At 43.3% G+C, this 21,742-nt stretch overlaps 1 protein-coding gene across 3 annotated transcripts in view; it reads left to right on the forward strand.

The window, feature by feature from the left end:
• SNX10 (sorting nexin 10) overlaps nucleotides 1-19,139 on the forward strand; it is a 61,559-nt gene extending 42,420 nt beyond the window's left edge. For all 3 annotated transcript variants that reach the window (XM_070424468.1, XM_070424469.1, XM_070424467.1), the window contains 5 exons: nucleotides 3,621-3,707; nucleotides 8,460-8,560; nucleotides 8,937-9,035; nucleotides 16,368-16,580; nucleotides 17,037-19,139. In XM_070424468.1, the coding sequence (XP_070280569.1) occupies nucleotides 3,621-3,707; nucleotides 8,460-8,560; nucleotides 8,937-9,035; nucleotides 16,368-16,580; nucleotides 17,037-17,118 (582 nt within the window). In that variant the 3' untranslated portion in view covers nucleotides 17,119-19,139. The remainder of the gene's footprint in view (nucleotides 1-3,620; nucleotides 3,708-8,459; nucleotides 8,561-8,936; nucleotides 9,036-16,367; nucleotides 16,581-17,036) is intronic.
• Nucleotides 19,140-21,742: the final 2,603 nt, after the last annotated feature.

The following is a 21,742-nucleotide window of genomic DNA, read 5'->3' on the forward strand; positions in this document are numbered from 1 at the left end:
AAACTATGAACAAATTCCTATGCACACTGCACATATCTTATTTTGAAGTAAAAAAACAAAACAGGAACAAATACAATATTTGTATTTGCATGTGGCCCATGGGCTGTAGTTTGAGGACCCCTGGTTTAAGAGGACAGGGAGGAAGAAAGTTCGCCATCCACAGAAGAAGAGTGATGTCTAGCACTCTAACCAAGTTAAAGCTTTTCAGGATTGAAAAGATGGTTGGAGTCTTAGCACCGTCGTTAAATTTGAGTGTGCATTTAAATGCATCGGGGTGTTTTTAGAATTCATTTCCCCCCAGCATGGTTTTAAAGTATGCCTTCAATGCACCCTTCTCCCAAAAGATTAAAGATTAGACTTAATGAGTAGTCATCATGGCAGAGTCTGAGAATTCCAACCCCCTGAGATGCAGAGGGGAGATCCTTTACAAATTTGTGCTTCCCATGCCTTTTACAAATAAGGAAGGCCTTGCCCCGAGTAAGTACTAGGGAATTTTTAGGTCACTCCGCATTTTGCTGAAAAATTACAGTGTTAGAGCGTTTGCTGTTGGGTTCTTAATCATTTTTACTTAAAAAAAACACCACATACACATTTGGTTAACCTTTTCTTATTGCCAATGTTTGTATGAAGACCTCGGTGCTTTGGGTTTGTAAGTATTTCCCTTTCTTCTTTTTCTTTTTTTATTGTTGACTCTATTTGCAGATGTTTCCCTCTCTATGTAATAATACTTTACATAGAAAAGTATACTACTACTTTCTATTCATGTAGCACTTAATGAAAAATTTCCCCGTGTTTTCACCAGTATTTTATAATTTGATTCTCCTAGTAGACCAGCTGAGGTAGGATGAACAGCCATTATTCCCCTTTTCCAGATGTGGAAACAGAGGCTCGGTGAATACGTTCATAATTTAGGAAGTGGGTGACAGAATTTCCCCCTAGTCTTGCGACCATAATTTCAGGGCTCTCCCCATGATGGGGGACATGTTACTCAATGCTTATATGTTAACGACTGGAAGTAGCAAACCAATAGGGAAAATAAGCCCTGATTTTTTCCAGAACGCTTAGTCATCCTTCATCACCCACTAGTATGTTGACTGGTCAGAGGTCTGAGATGCTGTGGATTTTACAAGCTTAAATTCAGAAACATTTTTTTAAAAAAAAATCACAAATTTGTAGCCAATTGACAAGTGTGTTTTCCTAGTTTTTGTTTGATCTGTGTAAAGGCCACTGACTCAGCGGCAGGTGCACGGCTCCTGTTAATGTGGAACATCGAGCCGTTGGAAATATTTAATTTCCCTTTGGGTCTGTTTAAGGACTTCTGCCTCTCCAGTGGAAAAACAGCTGCCAGCACCCTGAGTGGGAGTGTGGCTCACATGTGACTTGATGACTAGGGATCCCCTGGTTCAAAGGGGGGTCATTACCTTGTCAGCTGTGGGCAGCCTTCTGCCTTGCTCAGAGGGGAGGCTCTGCCCACCTCTCCCTCAGGCACAGTGCCCTGGGCCCACGTGCTTTTCGGAGCCCAGGGAAATGGTTTAACTTTATTTTTATCACTTAAAAATACACATTTTATTAACTTCAGAGAAGAAGGGAGAGGGGGAGAGAGAGAAACATCAGTGATGAGAGAGAATCATTGATCGGCTTGGGGATTGAGCCTGCAACCTGGGCATCGCGACTGGGAATCGAACCGTGATCTCCTGGTTCCTAGATCAGAGCTCAACCACTGAGTCATGCTGGCTGGGCTGTTTTAAAAATTTTTTTTAAGTCAGTAAATAAAATGAACTTTTAGGTCAAAGAAAAGGTTTTCATATATAATAGTAATATATTCATCTTTATGCCAGTGAAGTCATAAAGTCTGATTTTGAATATATTTTTTTGGAGCAGGGCCCATGAACGTCAGAACGTAGCCCTGAGTGTGTGGGGTGTTTGGAGGGATAAATGCTCTGGTCTTCTCTTCCTAGCCTGTTTGTCCTTGTGTTCATCGGTTTACTGATGATTGATTCATTCCTCTAAGACTGTGGATGGATGTGTGAAAAGTACTCCAGGAAAATGAGCCAGTCTCCTCTCTCTCTCTCTCTCTCTCTCTCTCTCACACACACACATACACACACACACACACATACACACACTCACTTACACGTGAAATGTGGACAGCTGGAGGGCCAGCTTCCTGGGTTTTGTTTCAGTTTCCATCTCTGGGCAGGAGGTCCTTTATCCTGACCCATTCACACTCTATGGAGTGGGGTCGATTGCTTTAACAATTTGCTTTAAGAATTGTTTCTGTAGTGCCCCTAACAATTTAGAAACTGCTTTTGAGAAATAATAGCCAGCACATTTAGAGCATCACTATATTGTGACCTTGTTTTTATTGCCTGTCTTCTGAATGACGCTAAAAACACATGAAAACATGTTAGAATAAGACCTTTTGGAACATTAACTCGGAGTCCTTATCTACTGAGGACACTGGGCGGGGCAGAGGTCTCAAATGCAGGAACAAAGGGCGCGTTGTCTCAGAAGGGGAAGCTCGATAGGTGGCGAAGGTTATTTTCAGGGAACGTGGACTGTTTCTCCTTTCTAGAATCCTCTGTGTGGAAATTCTCACTTTAGTATCTACACAATAGGATGGAGGTGCTCTGTCCAGAAAACCGCACAGTCTTTCTTCTGCTTCTGCTCTGGTGTGTTTACCGCTTGGCCTCTGCCTGCCTCTCAGACGTGCCGAAGCAAAGCAGTAAGAAATGGCATAAGTTTCAGCCTTGGAGCTCCCCTTTTCTAGCCCAAAAGTTAAAATATTGAAAATTGAATTCCATGAACAAATTTATAATCACCAAGTGAATAAATTATACTTTAAAATTGATCATGCCAAACATAATACAGTTTTGTTTTACATTATATATTTTTAAAATATATTTTTACTTATTTCAGAGAGGAAGGGAGAGGAAGAGAGAGATAGAAACATCAATGATGAGAGAGAAACATTGATTGGCTGCCTCTTGCACGCCCCACACTGGGATTGAGCCCACAACCGGAGCATGTGCCCTGACCGGGAATAGAACTGTGATCTGATTCATAGGTTGATGCTCAACTACTGAGCCACACCGGCCGGGCAACATTATCAAATTTTTAAATGAAGTTTATCCTCACGAAGCTGGGGTGCGTACACAAACTCATTGTCAGCTCTCACCGCTTGCTTTTCACATGACCTTTGCTGCTCTTTCTGATCTGTGTTCTGGGAAGTGACAGATCAGGCAGGGCCTAGAGACTTTTAATTGTGAGAGATGAAGAAAGTAAGAAACTGGAGAAAAACGTGAACCTGTTTTGCATGATTAAAAATCAAGAATCTGTTTTAAGGTGTATTTCCTTAACTGTCTTCACATAATCTTTGAGACTCTGCAGCAGCGCAGCCAGCTTGGTATTGCATTATTTAAAAAATTACGTTTTATGGCAAAGCAGTTCTTTTTTTGGAGTTTCTGTGGTGCCCGATTCATTAACTTCTTGTTTTTTAGAGGGTCATAACCACGTTGGTCAAAGCTCATTTCCGCTTTGTCCTCGTACAGTCGCTCCTCTCCTCCCTCCCCAGTCCTCCTTGCAGTCCCGAAACACGTTTGTTTATGATGCCCTTACAGGAGTTCGTGAGTGTCTGGGTTCGGGATCCTAGGATTCAGAAGGAGGACTTCTGGCATTCTTACATCGACTATGAAATCTGTATTCATGTGAGTATGCAGTCAGTAGTAATTTTCAGTCGCATATGTTTGATGGGATACTTTGATATACTTACAGTGGACATTTGTAAAGCTTTCTGAATGCAAAGAACTGAATTTTAATGATCACAGCTAATGCTTGTACCTTCAAGGAAGCAATAAGATGGTTCCTAAAGTTGAGGTATTTCTTATTTGAATTCCTTATTATACCTTTGTTAATATTAATACTTCATGAAGATGTGAATATTTCTAAAATTCACAGTTAAAGACTATTTATACCTCATTAATGGTATTTATGATCTGTGATAGCATATTTGCAGGTAATAAGTATATCGCTCGATAAATCTGTTTTGAGAGGATGTAGGGTTCTCTGGAGAGGAGATGTGCAGTGTTTCATATGTAGAGTAAGAACGTCGGAACTGGATATGTGCAGTTATTTTGCCTTAGTCTAGATTCCGAGTAATCAGCACAGTAACTAGCAGTGATGTTCTTTATTTGGAAATAATGCTCTGTCATAGTCTCTTGAGCAATGTCCTGGGTGTGTGGCCTTCTGGGGTCCTCTTGAGCTGGGTCAGCAAACGTTCCCTGTGAAGGGCAGGCAGTACATGTGTTCAGCTCCGTGGGCTCCGCTGTCTCCCTCGACACTCCTCGATTCTGCTCTTGGAGGGAAGCCGCCTCAAACAAGGCATGAATGAATGAGTGCAGCTGTGTCCCGGTGACACTCTGTGTGAAGATCAGTGGCCGGCCAGACGTGGCCCACATGTTAGAGTTTTATGGTCCTGATGATGAATTAGTCACTTTCCCCACCTGATTTCGTCGGGGCTTTTCTCGGGAGCATAGCAACAGGCCCAGGCGTATCTGTGAGGACATAGTACAAGTGAAGTAACATTTAGTCACCTTCAGTCTTCCCATTGCAAGTCGCTGAATTGGCATGCTGTATTGGACATGCAGTCCCTAGCCACACACCTTCCTTCTTTCCATGTTTTTCCAACTGAGAAAAACAAAGTAAACACTCTTATTTTATTTCATTTATTTTTAATTCTCATCCAAGGATATTTTTCCCCATTGATTTCCAGAGAGAGTGGAAGAGAGGGAGGAGGGGAGAGAGAGGGAGAAAGAGAAACATCGACATGAGAGAGACACATTGATTGGTTGCCTCCTGCACATGTCCCTACCAGGGCTGGGAAACCTGCCCCTGCAACCTAGGTACATGCCCTTGACCAGGAATCGAACCTGCCACCCTTGGCTCACAGGCTGACCCTCTAACCACGGAGAAAACCCAGCCAGGGCCAGGCTGCTTTTTTTGATGATTGTATTAAAGGCCATTGTCAGGTTATACTTTGCATTTTGAGATTGTCTTGGTTTTGCTCATAAAGTCACACCAGATGTAAATTCTGTGTGGGAAATTATGATTAAGCCTTTGAAAATGAAATGAGCCCTAACCGGTTTGGCTCAGTGGATAGAGCGTCAGCCTGCGGACTCAGGGGTCCCAGGTTTGATTCCGGTCAAGGTCATGTACCTTGGTTGCGGGCACATCCCCAATAGGGGGTATGCAGGAGGCAGTTGATTGATGTTTCTCTCTCATCGATGTTTCTAGCTCTCTGTCCCTTACCCTTCCTCTCTGTAGAAAATCAATAAAATATATTAAAAAAAAGAAAAAAAGAAAGAAAATGAAATGAAATTCTTGCCCTGGCAGGTGTGTGGCTCAGTTGGTTGGGTGTCATCCTGTGAACCAAAAGGTTGCCAGTTTGGTTCCGGTCAGGGCACATGCCCGGGGTGTGGGCTTCATCCCTGGTGGGGATGTGTGCAGGAGGCATCTGATGGATGTTCCACTCTCACATCGATGTTTCTCTCCCTCTCCCTTAATAAAAAAAAAGAAAATGGAATTAAATCCTTTAGTTGCCTTTTAGCTTCCTCTAAAACATTTATGGGTCCTTGTCACATACTTCATGGTAGGTGTGAAATTTGATTCTCCTCGGGGAGTTAATGATGAGAATTCAGAAATGTCCACCCCGAGCCAGAAATGGTGGGTGCCACAGACACTGGGTGGTGTTCTGGTGTTTCTCTGAAAGGCTAATAAATGGACAATGAAAAAGTCTTAGCTTGTTAGATAGCAGACACAAGCAAATCGGTTCAGAGGAACTTGGTAAACTAGCGATCTCAGTGTCATCTGATTCCATTGTACAGTTCAGAGTCGATGGGGGACTGGAGAGTCCTCGATGGTGTACATAGAGCTTTCAGGTAGAGAAGCCAGCGTTGAGCTCATGTAAGTCAATCTTAAGGGAAATTATATCAGGTGACTCTGAAATCTTAGCATTTACTTGGCATTTGTTTTTTTATTTTTTTACTTAGCATTTTAAACATGTGGACTATAGAGGTGGGTAGTCTATGGTATACATTCTCCTGAACTTGTCCTGCAAACGAAGGACTTCGAGGCAGACAGACCTTTGTCTGGTGTCGGCACCCACTGGACCTCAGTTGCTGGAATCCACAATGAATCTGAGCAGAGACAAGTAAGGGAGCTGGAACTGATCAGTGTGGACGGAGCCCCTCAGTGCTGGCGCTCTCTGGGGAGGAGTGCTGAGAGGGCCCCTGCCCAGGCCCGCTGGGGCTCATTCTGCTGTAAACGCCCGCTTTCTTACTCCCCGGGATCACATTGGCGTGAGGCCCTGGTCTGCTTTGAAATCCACACATGGAGTGTTCTTGTGCCACAGACTCCAGCACGTTTGGCTGTCCTGTTGTCAAAGATGAAGGGATTTAGACCAATCTTTCTTTTGGGAGCAGGTCTCTTTTTTATTTTTTAAAAAATATATTTTATTGATTTTTTACAGAGAGGAAGGGAGAGGGATAGAGAGTTAGAAACATCGATGAGAGAGAAGTATCAATCAGCTGCCTCCTGCACACCCCCTACTGGGGATGTGGCTGCAACCAAGGTACATGCCCTTGACTGGAATCGAACCTGGGACCCTTCAGTCCGCAGGCCAACTCTCTATCCAGTAAGCCAAACTGGCTAGGGTGAAGGCAGGTCTCTTAATGTAATCTCTCCTCAGCCAAGGTTTTCTGAGGAATTCCGGGACAGGACGTTCTCAGATACTTCCTGGGGTCAGTTTAAGAAGGAATGCAAAAAAAAAAAAAAAAAAAAGATAAGAAGGAATGCATAAGTTGTTCCCAAAGTAAACAACTGCTGGGTGTTTTTAAAATGATGCAAAAATACTTTTTGAAATAATACAAATCTTGGAGGCAAACCATCTCTCATTTGGTAACGTAAAGATTTTGAAATAGAAATTTGAAATAAATATAGAGAATAGAGGCCTTCTGACAAAATCAGTAGACAAACATTTGCCAGTCTCTCGTTACCCAAAGGAGAAGTGTTGCCATTTTGCTGAGGACGGGGACTCTGGAGGTGGCTTTTTCCGCGCCTGCCTTAGGGTAGCTGGAAGGAAACCACCGTCTGGTAACGAATACCGAATACCGATGTTAATGGATGACATTTGCCAAGTGCTTGTTACCCATCCTCACAGCCCCCCTGGGAAGTAGGCATGTACTGGCTCACCCCTGTGCTATTCAGGGTGCTGGAGTGGAAGTGATTTGCCCTCTAGCAGAGCCAGGACTGGGATTTGGGTCACCCATGAGGATGCTTGTCCCTGGGCCTCACACCTCTTTCCAACTCAGACTAGGTTCCCTCCCACCTGCCAGAGAAGGGAAATGCTCTTCTCTTGTTTAAAAGTGATTTCAGGCCCTGGCCAGTGTGGCTCAGTGGTTGAGCCAATGTCCCATGGACCAGAAGGTCGCTGGTTTGATTATGGCCAGGTCACAAACCCTGGTTGCGGGCTCCATCCCCACTAGGGGGCATGCAGGAGGCAGCCGATCAATGATTCTCTCTCATCATCGATGTTTCTCTCTCTCTTCCTCTCCCGTCCTCTCTCTGAAATCAATAAAAACATATTTGAAAAAAGTGGAAGTGATTTCGGGATTCCTGGTGATCTGTGTGATCTGTAGTGCAGGCTGTGTCAGGTCATGACGGCTTCTGTGATGTCACGTCGGGGACCAGGAGAAGGTGTCTCTGGTCCCCAAGGGCTTCTCCAGCTGCTCGGACAGATGGCAGGTGTTAAAATGCAGTGGATGACCCTCAGTTCTTACTGGTCGTTATGCTTCAGGATTCGGTTTTTGTGATTCTTTGTTGAAAGCAGTGCAGGTAGGTGGGCAGGAGGCTACTTCAAGTCTCGGAGTGAATGGCTCGCCCCAGACAACATTTATGTCAGCCCGGCTGACCTCAGGGCTGCCATATGATGGGTGATGTAAAAGATTTGAATCTGGTTTAAATGCACATGTAGTTTTGGGTTTAAAAATCCTATTTATTTATTTGTTTGTTTGTTTATTTGTTTGTTTATTTTTAAAACGCCTGGCCAGTCGGATTAGTTTATTTTTTATTTATTTATTCTTTTCAATATATCTTTATTGATTTCAGAGAGGAAGGGAGAGGGAGAGAGAGAGAGATAGAAACATGATGAGAGAGAATCATTGATCGGCTGCCTCCCGCACACCCCACACTGGGGACCGAGCCCTCAACCCGGGTATGTGCCCTTGGCCAGAATTGAACCTGGGACCCTTCAGTCCACAGGCCGACGCTCTATCCATTGAGCCAAACTGGCCAGGGCTAAAAATCCTATTTAAATAAATTTGGAGGCATATAGTGAGTCATAGATGTAAAAAAAAGCATTTTTTTCCTCAAGTGAGGCTTATATGTTTCTTTTCTCCAAACAGACCAATAGCATGTGTTTTACAATGAAGACGTCCTGTGTACGAAGAAGATACAGAGAATTTGTGTGGCTGAGGCAGAGACTCCAGAGTAATGCATTGCTGGTGTAAGTGACTTAAAGGGTATATCGAGGAGACTTTATTATTATATTCAATATTTAGAACTTGGATATGCGTGAGATATAAATTATGAAGGATTTTACAGGCATTCTGGATTGTAATTATAGTTTTATGGCTACAGCATCTGAATTTAAAATTTATCATTTGAATTCCACCAGCTTTCATGGGTATTGACCATGAAAGGCCTCAATAATGTTTAAAAATGGGGTTTTCTTTAAGTTAATATTCTCTTATCCTTATTATATAATACATATGTAGTATACAGTCACTGTGCGATGATTATTAGGCGTCATTTGCTTTCACTGAGGGATTTCTGTAACTAAGCCACCTTGATCTGATGATAAAATTTTTGTTTCTCATTAGACAACTGCCAGAGCTTCCATCTAAAAACCTGTTTTTCAACATGAACAATCGCCAGCATGTGGACCAGCGGCGTCAGGGTCTGGAAGATTTCCTCAGAAAGTAAGTGTGCAGAGAAGCGCTTTGCAAGAGCTGGGTGTCCTGTGATCAGGGAGGGAGCACAGTACTGTCTCTGAAATCATCATCTGCTACAGAGCCAACCTCAGTCGTTCATTTCCTGTATTAGCGCGCCACCTTGTGGCTCACCGCTGATGGTGCATATTAGGGACCAAATATGGAAAGAAAACAATGAACTAATTGAGTCTGATGATAAATACATGGTCCCTTAAGCTGTAAAGCAGAGCCAAATTACTTGGGAGTGTAGCTGACAAAAGTAAAATTTTCCAGGAAACAGATGTGGCTTATTAAAAAGGCACTTCTTAAAAACTGTCTTTATTTACAACAGTTAGGATTGATGGACAAAGATCCGCTTTCCGGTGGGCTGCTAATACCCTCTGGGCTCCTCTAAATGAGTAGTTTCACTCCACTCTTTGAAGGGACTATATATAAGGGGGTGTTAGATAGTCTTAGTGGTCTACGGACTCCGGATTACGTGGTGATGGGAGGTACTGTAGTGAAGGCGACTTCAATTCACACTACTATAATCTCCCTCCCCCGCAAACACTGGACTTCCCATCCCATGGGACAGCACATTGGTTTGCACACAGACTCTGAGGCCAGCCTGCCTGGGTTCAAATCCTGGCTCTGTCCCTTATTAGCTGGGAGCTTGGGCCAGTCTTACCTCCTCCCTGCCTGCGTTTTCCCGTCTGTAAAATGGAGTCCCTAAGAGCGCCTGCTTTATAAGATCGTTGAGAGGATTAAATGAATTAACGAATGTCAAGCGCTCATAGCAGTCTGGCATATGATATGTGGTATCTAAGTATTGGCCATTATTTGTTTGATGCACTAAGAAATGAAATAGCTTTGAGCTGGTTTTTCTAACTTCTTACTTTATAGATAAGAAAATAGGCTGAGCCACGTGACTGCTGGTTAGGTGGCAGAGCACAGTCACCTGGACTCTCATTTTCTATTTGCTTCAGGATCTGAAGTAATCCCCTTTTGAGTTCACTGCATGGCACCTTAGAGCTACCCTGAGATCATCTACTGCCTTCTCTCCATGTGCTCATTTGTAACCAGTTTGGGTGTTAAGTATGCCCATGAATATTAATACATTTCTATTAGGTTGATAGAGTGCCTTTCCTTTGAAGGGGTCATGGAGACATAAAGAAACACCCAAGATTATAAACTGGGGGGCGGGGCCTGGCCAGTGTGGCCCAGTGGTTGAGTGTCGACCTATGAATTAGGAGGTCAAGGTTTGATTCCCGGTCAGAGCATATGTCTGGGTTTCAGACTCGATCCCTAGTGTGGGGCATGCAGGAGGCAGCCAATCAATGATTCTCTCTCATCATTGATGTTTCTCTCTCTCTCCCCCTCTCACTTCCTCTCTGAAAACCAGTAAAAATAAAAATAAAGTGAGGGGGAGCCGGAAAAGAAAAAGAAGCTAGAAGAATAAAAATGACATGAGATCAGAAGACCTAGTACTGAGCCGGGACCTGGGAAAACATTACAGTGAGATTCTTTTGGGCATCGCAGGCTTGAGAGAACAAAGACCTGGTCCAGTTCTTCTGCCCCTTCCCTTGGGGGACAGCTCCGGTTTTAATTGCTGTCTGTCTGAGACCCAGGTGGCTGATGGCCTCTCCCTTAAGCTGCAGCCCCTGCAGCCCACGGTGGCAGAGTGGCCTGTCACTCGATGCTGCTAGGGGAAGCTGCAGACGGGCCATTGCCTGTGAGGCCTGGGCAGCCTGCACTGGGGAGCTGCTTGTCTTCTGTAGAGGGGACTCCTTTTGTGAGGTCAGCGGACAGCATGTGTCTCTGTATTTATGTTGCTGGTGGATCGCAGGGCATGCATCTCTGACTGGGAATCACTTCATTGTTTTGAACATGACCCGTTCTTTCTCAGTTGATTTTACCAAATCCGTGATGCAAGTGTCATTCGGCTGCAGTGGGATGAGGCTTGCCCTGGGTTATTTTTGCAAACTGTGTCGTTTGGCTGCTTGTTGACTGAATTTTTTCTCTTTTTTTAAGAATATATTTTTATTGATTTCAGAGGGGAAGGGAGAGGGAGAGAGAGAGACAGAAACATCAATGAGGAGAGAATCATTGATTAGCTGCCTCCTGCACACTCCCACACTGGGGATCGAGCCCACAACCCGGGCATGTGCCCTGACCGAGAGCCTGGTTCATAGGTTGACACTCAACCAGTGAGCCGTGCTGGCCGGCCGGGCTTGCTGACTGTTTGATGCGGACTTCATAGTGCAGTGTCTTGGATCAGGAGCTCGACGAGCCAGGCTCCAGGTCTCCCTCGAGTCTTGGCTCCTGGTTGTTTTCTGGCTGGATGATCAGGGAAAAGTCACTTCGTTCCTTTGAGCCTCGGTTTGCTATAAGGGGGCTGTAGTGTTACCCACGCATTGTTGACCCCACTAGTGGTTGTATCGTTCAGTGATGCATCAGAGGAAAATCTGTTTGTTAAGTGACTACTTTGGGCCGGGCTGGGTCCTGGGGATACCCGGCCGCACGAAATGAACACAAATCCTGGTCCTTTTGAAGCTCCCAGTCGAGTGGGGAAGCACTAAGTGTGTATCGGGGGGTGGCTGGATTCATTACAATTGGATTATCAGCCAGAGGTCGAATCATAGGACAGGCACCAAGTTCTCTTGCGATGTCATTTGTTCCATAGTCTCCCAGCTGATGGTGCTTCTGTGTGGAGTCTGATACCACATGGTGGCTTCAGGCCTGACCTAAATGCCCCCCCCCCTCCCCGCCTTTCTGTGTTCCTCAGATCCTCTCCTGTTGTTTGCCTGGTTTGTGTAGGTGTCTTTGGCGCCCCTGGTGCCCCTCAGCTCAAGCCGGTTTGGGAAACTGGATGTGACATACCAGTTGGCCACTCGGCACTGTGCCCTGTCCCCAGCCTGAGACCCATTATTCTCGGCCCCCTCGATGGCCTGCACCCCGTTTGTTTGTAGAACACTTTACTTCAGAACTCGGGAAGGAAGACGTCACGCATTAAATAGGAAGTCTGCTTGTGTGGTAGATTTCAGCATGCATTTTATAAATCCGGTTTTTATGTACGTGTGGAAGTTATGAGCCAAGGGCACTTAATATGTTCAAACCCTTCAAAATCCAACTGTCTTCGGGCATGTGTGTGTATGTAATATAACAGCTTTTTTCACTTAAGGTCATTGGAGAAACAATACATATTTATTAGCAAACTACATATCCAGGTCAATCTTCATGGAGGAATTAGAAAGTTGTTTCTTTCACTGGGTGCCAAAAATAATCTATACCATTTATTGAACACTTGCTATACGTATAGCTTTCACGTTTTTATCTCAATAACGACAATCATATAATTTCCTTGTCTCAATTTCATAGACAAGGGAATTATAGGAAAGGTGGAGGCACTATATTACAGTTAGTAGAACTCTTAAATGCTAGTTAAATTTGGTCAGTATGATTGTGAGATTTTTCAAATATATTTAAATATATTTATTTTTCCTCAATCTTTGCTATAATCTCCCTTTTGGACTCCTCCCCCCTCCCCCGGATATTTATAAATTGTAAGTCATTTCTACAGATAGTTATGGCAAAAATAGACTAAAATGATAAATTCTGTTGGTAAGACTCCACCTGTGAAAATGGCACTCCGACTAGCTTTTACGTTTGATTGGTGTCACAATGGGAGCAGCCCTCCTCGACTGAATCCAGCCCGTTAATCTAACTACACGGACCTTACAGTGTAGGCTTTTGTATTACAGTTTTGTATTTCTTTAAAATTAAAGGAATATTACAGTTTTTGACCAAAGGATACCATGGAGACACTGCTAGTTACACACACACACACACACACACACACACACACACTTTTTATGTCGTTGTGTTCAATAGAGGGCACCACAGCACAGTTCATGAATGCCTTCCGTGAAGATTTGTGGGCTTTATTTTTTCTCATGGTAAGAGGAAAACAGGCTGAATTAAAATTTTTTCCCTCTACATCAAACTGCTAACCTTCCAGGGGCGATACGAATGCGTAGGTATGCCATTGTGCGGGGCACAGCAGAGCCAGGGCGCCCTTAGGTGGATACAGTGTTTTTGCATAGCTCTATATGCAAAAACTGAACCAATACATAATACACCTAATAAAATCATGTCGAGGAAAACCAGATTTTTCGACTGCATCCAATTCAAGGGAAAAACAGGTTTTGCTTTGTGTAGTTTAACGTTCTTATGGGGAAAGGAATAACTTTTGACTCATGCGGTAAATAGCTTTTCACAAATTCCTGTAACATTCTAGAGGCCGTTTTTTGTTCCTTTTGTAAAGGCTTGAACATTGTATACACTTATTTTTATGGAGGCTTATAACGATGACATTTTATTGACTGTTTTACAAAGTACTCTTTGTATTAAGTTTGAAGTTGATTTACTGCGATTTGATTTGTTTGTGGAAAATGCGGCGCAAATATGACTAAGGTAAAAATAGGATTTAATATTGTGGTGATGGCAGTCACAACACTCGCTGATATGTATTAAGCCAGATATAATGTTAAATGAACTAGTCATGCTCAGCGAACCAGGGGGGGAACGCTCTCAACTGTTTGTATTTTTAATTTTGGAAGGAAATATCTGACTAAAGATAAAAATCATAAATATATTTAAAAACATTTTTTTTGCATGTTTAAAACTCATACCCGTGGAGCACAGTGGCATACATGTAGCCAGCCAGGCCGAGGGAATTAAAAAGCCCAGATGTGGTAGCAGATGTACCGATTTTGGGGTTCCCTCCCCAGCCACACGTTTCTCTCACTTCAGAATTGAGAGCTGGGTGTGCCCGGCTCCCTCTCGCTGTTCACCGGCGTGTCCTCCAGGTGGCAGTATTCAGCAGAAAACACTGAGAAATAATGAGTCTAATGTACAGTAAAATTGGAAATTGAATTATAGCTCAGGAAAAAAGACAGTAGCCTTGAGGTCCCGACGAACCTGGGCTCTGATCACTGTGGTTTGCTGTACCCATGTGTTAGGTTACCAGCAAGTTAATAACCGTGCCTGAGCAGTTCAAGGCTCAGTAGAATTGCTTTAGACGTGAAATAAAGCTAAAATGAATTTGTGTCCAATATCATTGGCATTAGTGCTCATTACTTTTGCGGTGTAATGCCTTGAACCATCTAAAATCAATTTTAAAGATTACCTATTATTTTATAAAGAAAATAAAACACATTTCCACCAGAAACAAAGCAGTAAGTATAATCCTATGAACCAGTTACTTGCACCACGGCTGGCAGGAAACGCTCCGTTCAAACTTCCCAGTGAATTCAAGTTCCTGTGAGTGGGTCCCGGCCGCAGACACCTCCTCTGGAACTGAAGTGTTTACAACAAGAGCGGCAAACCTTGTAAATGTGGAAAATCTCCAAGAATAGTAAGAGGAGTTTGCCACGTTCCTGTGTGTACTTGGTAAATGAGTCTCCATCCCGTGACGTGGAGGGAGAGGAAGTGTGAGCTGCCTGGCCTGAGATTTTGCCTTTTAAAAAAACGCAGCGGTTTTACGTTTTTTCCCCGTCCGTCAGTAAAGAGTATTTTTTTTAAAAAAAATATATTTTATTGATTTTTTTACAGAGAAGAAGGAAGAGGGACAGAGAGTTAGAAACATCAATGAGATCGATCAGCTGCCTCCTGCACGCCCCCTACTGGGGATGTGCCCGCAACCAAGGTACATGCCCTTGACTGGAATCGAACCTGGGACCCTTGAGTCCGCAGGCCGACGCTCTATCCACTGAGCCAAACCGGTTCGGCATATTTTCTAAAACTACATTTGTAAGCCTAGGGCAGTGGTCGGCAAACTCATTAGTCAACAGAGCCAAGTATCAACAGTACAACGATTGAAATTTCTTTTGAGAGCCAAATTTTTGAACTTAAACTATATAGGTAGGTACATTGTTATTAACTTAATTAGGGTACTCCTAAGGCTTAGGACAGTGATGGCGAACCTTTTGAGCTCGGCGTGTCAGCATTTTGAAAAACCCTAACTTAACTTTGGTGCCGTGTCACATATAGAAATTTGTTGATATTTGCAACCATAGTAAAACAAAGACTTATATTTTTGATATTTATTTTATATATTTAAATGCCATTTAACAAAGAAAAATCAACCAAAAAAATGAGTTTGCGTGTCACCTCTGACATGCATGTCATAGGTTCGCCATCACTGGCTTAGGAAGAGCCACACTCAAGGGGCCAAAGAGCCGCATGTGGCTTGCAAGCTGCAGTTTGCCAACCACAGGCCTAGGGGATGGCTACCTTGTGGTATGGATACTGCACTTTTCTAGGCGTTTGCTTTCTTGAAAAAAGAATTCTGTTTCATTTTGAAGGAAAGGAAATATTCTAATGTTCTTGGACTTTTAATGTGAATGACCAAGAGAGATGTACTTTTTCTAGTAACTTGTTAAAAAATGCATGCATGAAAAATCCCATGTTGGGCAAAATTATACTTAGGGTTTCGTATTTTAGTTTCGCCTCCTACAACTGGTGTTAGTATTCTATCATTATATCATTATTGAACTATGAACAGAGACAAAATGATCATACATAAAAGTGTTGGCTAAAAAGTTAAAAGCAGTTTTTATTTAAATGTGAGGGTGTCCTTTGGCAGAGAAAACACGTTCACTGATAATGTGAACCTGAGCATGTGTAGATTCGGCTACAGGCTGGTTTTTGCTCCTCCCTGCCGTTCTGAGGGACTAGTTGAAATCTGTACTCTCTTTGTTCCACTGAAGATTTTGGAGAAATTTCTGGTTAGTTTTAGGTATTCAAAAAAAGCCAGCTCTCAGCGGAGCCCTTGTAAACTTGTATAGAAGCAAAGCTGTGAAGTTTTTCCAACAAAGAGATGACTTTTTAATAGAACTTTTAATAGTAGTTGAAAGTTTTGATGTGTCCGGACAGCCTCGCCCATAAAGATCACAGAATGGACATGCTGGTTGGCAGTAAAAAAAAAATTTTTTTTTTCAAGTGGAATACATTTCTATGACTCCACAAGCAAAATATTTCCGTAATTAATCCGCATGGCCGTAACAGATGGTTACATGGAAGAAATGTCCTTGAAGTTATTCTTTTAACAGATGTTCTTAACCATCAGCTTCATGTTTTTACTCACCTAAATTTCCAAATAATTGAATAGAAGTTAACATATGCTTCCGTCCCTTTTAATAGGCAGAGAGCATCATGGATGCAAGCTTTGCCACCGTCGAGAGATGACTCCGGTGGCTCATTTTGGATGTTTCTCTCTCTCCTGCCCTATAGGTGTTCATCCCCGTTCACTGACGCTGTCTCCTGTTTCCTCTTACACAGGGTCCTACACAACGCGCTCCTGCTCTCAGACAGCAGCCTGCACCTCTTCTTGCAAAGCCATCTGAACGCGGAAGACATCGAGGCGTGCGTTTCTGGGCAGACCAAGTACTCGGTAGAGGAAGCAATTCACAAGTTCGCCTTGATGAACAGGCGCTTCCCCGAAGAAGATGAAGCCGGAGAACAAGAAAACAATATAGATTACGGTTCAGAAAGGTATTTCCTTGCATTTCCACGTAACACGTACGTATTTATATAACACGTAGCACACACATGCCTGTGTAGGGACCTCTGCACACACTTCCCTTTTTTTGTTGATGCAATCCTAAGATAATGAAAAAATTAATTGACTGAGATTTTATTGAGTTGTGACAGCTCATCATAGTAGTCTTCACACACACCTCCACACTGAATTAATGAATGCAGTAGAAATTCAATTATCTGCATTCTGATTATGTGACTTTCATTTAGTCAGACTTGAATTATTCGCGTTTAAATTATCTAGCTAAAAAAATATCCAACTGCACTCCAAATGGCTAATTAAAAGTCCAAATTTCCTGTCTCTCTTTGTGACTGGAGATAATTAAAGTTCTCCTCTGTTACTCAGGCTTTGAGTGTGTTGTGAAAACCAATTTCCTCTTTTTATTATTTTCCCCCTCTCTTCTTTTCCAGTTCATCCTCCGGGTTTGGCCACAGTAGTGATGACAGCAGTTCACATGGGTGTAACCTGAGCACGGCTCCGCAGGAATCCTGAAAAAGAATTCTAACGTGACCATCTTAGGAACAGCAAATTACGTCCAGTCGTAGAGGAGAAAGCCCGCTAATGATACATTTTTACCTAAAGCTCACTGTCATGATAGTAGGCACTTAAATTCTTCAAGACGCTGGGTTGTTTATTCATGCTGTTTTCATGTTGTCTTATTTTGGCTAAGCTTCCGTAAAAAGCTAAAGGCCTGTGATTGCAACTCTCTCCTACACAGGCCAATGTTATTGGTAAAACCAGATCCTGCTCTCAAATGACATGGTGTATGTGTTTTAAAAAAACAACAACCTGGTTGCTTTTACTGAATTTGAAAATATAGGTAAATAGTTAGCATTTGAAATCCAGACAGGGGATGCCTTTTTGAATCAACGGGGCAGTGTTAGCGTAAACACAGCATGGATGAGCCTAACCACCCTGAAGACTGACAACCTAGACCAGCCGGCCTTGCTCAGACATGGGGCTGATATTTTGTGGGTACCTCCCCCGCACCGGGAAGACACTTTGCTTTTGGGTGTTTGGACTCTTGTAAGAGAGTTTAACCTTGCCAGTATTCTGTTTCACACTTAGATGGGGAAAGTATCTTGGGAACAGAGACATGCTAAAATAATGTTTACATCCCAGACAAAACAGAAACCGTGCCAGTGACTTTGCTTAGACTTGCAATATGTAGATTAAGAAATACAGTCTCATTGTCCAAAAATCAGCTTTAACACATGGTTTCTGGAGACAAATCATTTGTTTTCATTATCTTTGTGTAATTGGAATTACAGGTTCATGATTTATTTTCTGACTAAATGTGCAGTTTCCTATCCCTAGATAACTTTGTCAGTGGTGGCGACTTGTTACTGATCTTTAAGTTAGAAGTAGGCTCTTATAAAAACAAATTTAGTGTTATCAGTAAGTATTCCCATAATTTAGAAAAGGATATAAAAATTAATTATTCATTTTTTAAAAAAGCTCTTTCTTTTTAGGTAGCTTCCAGAGGATTGGTATAACTTAAAATAATTCAATACAATCTTTTTTTTTTTTTAAATGGCCCAAAGAGAAAACGTCTTAAACTACATTGAACTTCAAATTTCAGATGAGACAGCACTTTCTTGAGACAGTTACCCAAGCTTCTTCCCTGTCGAATGGTACAAAATATCCCTGAAACTAACAGGAAGGTATTTTCACATACCTGGGGTAACTTGTTGCTTTAATTAAATGTTACCTCACCTCATCTCCACTAGGAGTTTAAAAGTTACTGTATTATTAAAAAGTCTTTGAAATGCTTGTAACTAAGAAGCAACAGAGAAAAAATTAAATTTAAAATAAGAATGATTCCATACTTTCTCCTTTTTGTTTTTGTTTGGTCTAAAACATTATTGAACTTATGTAAATATTCTGATTTAATGTATTGGGTCTTATTACTTTATCACCTAGGACTCATTATTTTAATACAGAAAAAAAGAGGCTGAGCAATTTCTTTTTATCTGGCCAACACGTAAAGTTTACCATCCTATCACTTAAGAGCGGATCCCAGCTCCTCGGCGACATGTATTTGAATCACATTATTTCTGTTTTTCAGCAGTTTTGAAAAGGATGTATATATGCTACCAGTTGTCATATTATTTTTAGGTGATGTAAACAGCCATCAAAATGGATATTAAGTAATGCCTGATACTGTGGTATGCAAACTTCACGAGATCACCGTTTTCACAATAAACATGAAAAAAAAATCAACTTTAGTGTGTTGGATCACTTGTTTCATACGAGAATGTATTTCTTCTGACTTAGACCTAAATTCAGTGTGTTTTTGAATGATCAGTACATTTTTAACGAAGAAGTTGGGTAAGATTTGCTTTAATATTCACTCTAGTTGTACACATTTGAGCTTTGGTTTGGTTGTTTTGACATCTAAGGACCATTAACGCTGATACTCAGCAGCTGAAATATTTAGGTGAACTTCAGCTCCCAATGGCTTTCTGGCTTTGTTCGAGTCTCTTATTTTCATCTGGCATATTTTTATAAAGCTTTATTTAGGAAAAGAAAATGATTACTTAAGTAACTAAACTAAATAGAATAGATGTTTATTTAAAACTATTTTTAATGTAACTTTAAAAAATTCTAAGCCTGGGTGATTTATGATTTATATACATTAAAACTGTATTTCCCTCAAACTGTTCACCTATAAAGTCGGTTTATGTGTTTTGTTTGGGAACTGCTTTTATACGTAACCCAAAGGGGTCAACAATGAAAGCCAACACCTGTTACTTATGGCTTCTTTTAAAGTCTCCCTTGGAAGAAAGTGATTTAATTTCCAGTTCAAATTTCAAGTTTTAAAAATTGCTGAGGAAAAACAGAGATGTTTAAGTAGTGACGTCCCTTTATGATATTAAATATCATGCAGGAGCTTTTCAAGCCTAGTTCACATTTTATTGAATAATTAAATACAAACAAGTGATATGCAATAACCTTAAAATCTCTTTTATGGCCATTAAGAATTTAAACAAATTCATTTAGCCTAGCCACAATTACCATTATATCCAGCAGTCAATTGAATGTTGTTTTGAACTCAATTTATGTTTTATTTTTGGTGCCTTAAGGATTCATCATTATTGAGCTACTGTGGTATGAACAAGGGGTTCAGTATTTCAGCTATAAAGGAACAATGCCTTTCACAAAAGGCCTCTAAAATCTGAAGACAAGAATAACGAAACAAAAGCTTATTCTGTTTCAAAACAGGTTTCCTCTCTATTTAAATTACTCAGCTGGTATCTTATGAATACAATGCTGCATCTTTTTAATGGAGGAAACAGTCTCAATACAGTTTTCTGCTTTTGTTTGGAATACAGACGTTTTGTTACTTGATTACATATAAACACACTTTCAGTGACAAAATGCTTCCTGAAACTAGTTCTTGCAATTTGACACTCAAAGCATAGATACCATTTTCCTTGCAAATAAAGGTCATAAGAAATGAACACATTTTAATAGAGTGGAGTCCAAAAATTTTAGAAGGATGTAAATAAGCAACAATTCCTTTAACGTTTGAAATATTGACAAAGGGTTTTGGCTCTATTCTTTGCCATATGCATCTCACAAAACGAGTCACCATTGCCCCTTTACGTCGGACACAATTGCCCTTCAGTCTGGCTGGAAACTTTCTAGATCCTTGTTAGGAACAGTGCATTGGCCACTCATTTATTTCGGCTGCGAAAACTCTAGGGTCGTTAAATGACGCTTTTCTTTTTCTCCGAAATTCCAAAGACTTCTTTCCAAAAGATATAGAGGAAAAGAGAGAGAGAGAGAAAAAAAAAAAATTAAGCTACAGTTTCTGCCGACTCCAAAGACACTATGCGAATGACTTATGCTAAAGAGGAAAATACCCTTTCTCCCCGACGAGAAGCGTGGATGCCTCCAAACCCCACGCCGCTTGTCTTTGCTGCTCGCGGCACAGCGCGGGCATGACTGGTGGTGGTGTTTTTGCTCGTTTCTTACCTCGGGGCTTCTTTATAGCTTTGCCCCCGCCCCACTGGCGGAGGCGCTCCCGCCGCTGCCCCGCGGCCGCCTGTTGGCTGCGGCCTCCGCGGCTCGCGCACCCGCCCCGCGCCGCGCCCCGCACACGCGCGCTCCCGCCGCCTCCCTCCCGGGCCGCTCCGCCGGCGGCGGCTGGGTGGCAGGTAGCGAGCCAGCGGCCTCGCTCCGGTAACCCATGGCAACCACCCTGGTAACCCATAGCAACTGCGCTGCGGAAAGAAAGGGGGGAAAAAAAAAAACCCGGGTGGAGGGGGAGGCGGGTGGTGAGTGGGAACAACAACCGCAGAAAGGCAGCGATTTACAGCGCAGCCTGCAGCGCCCTCTCGCCTGCCCCGCCCGCTCCAAACGTGGGCCCGCCAGGCCCCCTTCCCCGCGAGGAGCGGACAGCTCTGGCTGCGTCCACAGTCATTACGAAGAGAATGTGCCGAGGGGCCTGGGGTGGCGGGGTTGGCTGGGAGGAAGCCTGTGCTCGCGATGGCCCTCGGGCCGCCGGAGCGTGGTTCCCAGGGCCCGGCTGGCTTCGGGAGCGCGCAGGAGCCGGGACCCCCGCCGCCCGGATGGGCTTCCTGGACGGCGCGGTCCGGGTCGGCGGCGCCGGGGCGGAGGTGGGAGATGGGGGAGGGAGAGGTGTCGGCCCGAGTCTTTGTTCTGCAGATGCCAGCGCGGCGCTGCTGCGGGCCCGGCCCCGCCACCCGGCCCGAGAGGTGTGGGTGTGGCTGAGGCTGGAGGGTCCCCGCAAGTGCCCCGGGGTCGCGGCGGGGCTGGACGAAACCCACGCGCCCCAAGTGTTTTATATGCGCACGCACCACACCCATCAGTTAACCCGATTCTCCTGTAGCCTTCCCAGGACCCTAAAACCTGCAGGGCGGACCTGCCAGTCGCTTTAACCCGCTCCCTCCCGGGGAGAGACCAGCCCCCTAGCCCAGGAAACCCGGGTGTCAGCTTGGGTTCCCTTTCAATGGATGCCCTGGGAAACAGGAGCGCGCGACCGGTGGCAGAGGGTGCAAGGCGGCGCAAGGACAGAGGAGGGCGCTGCCGGGCCGGCTGGCGGAGAAGGAGCCGACCTTGGCCTGCTAGTGTCTGCGTGGTGCGTGGT

Source organism: Myotis yumanensis, unplaced genomic scaffold, assembly GCF_028538775.1.
Source record: "Myotis yumanensis isolate MYYU_CA2020_CCGP unplaced genomic scaffold, mMyoYum1.0.hap1 SCAF_9, whole genome shotgun sequence".
NCBI lineage: Eukaryota > Metazoa > Chordata > Mammalia > Chiroptera > Vespertilionidae > Myotis > Myotis yumanensis.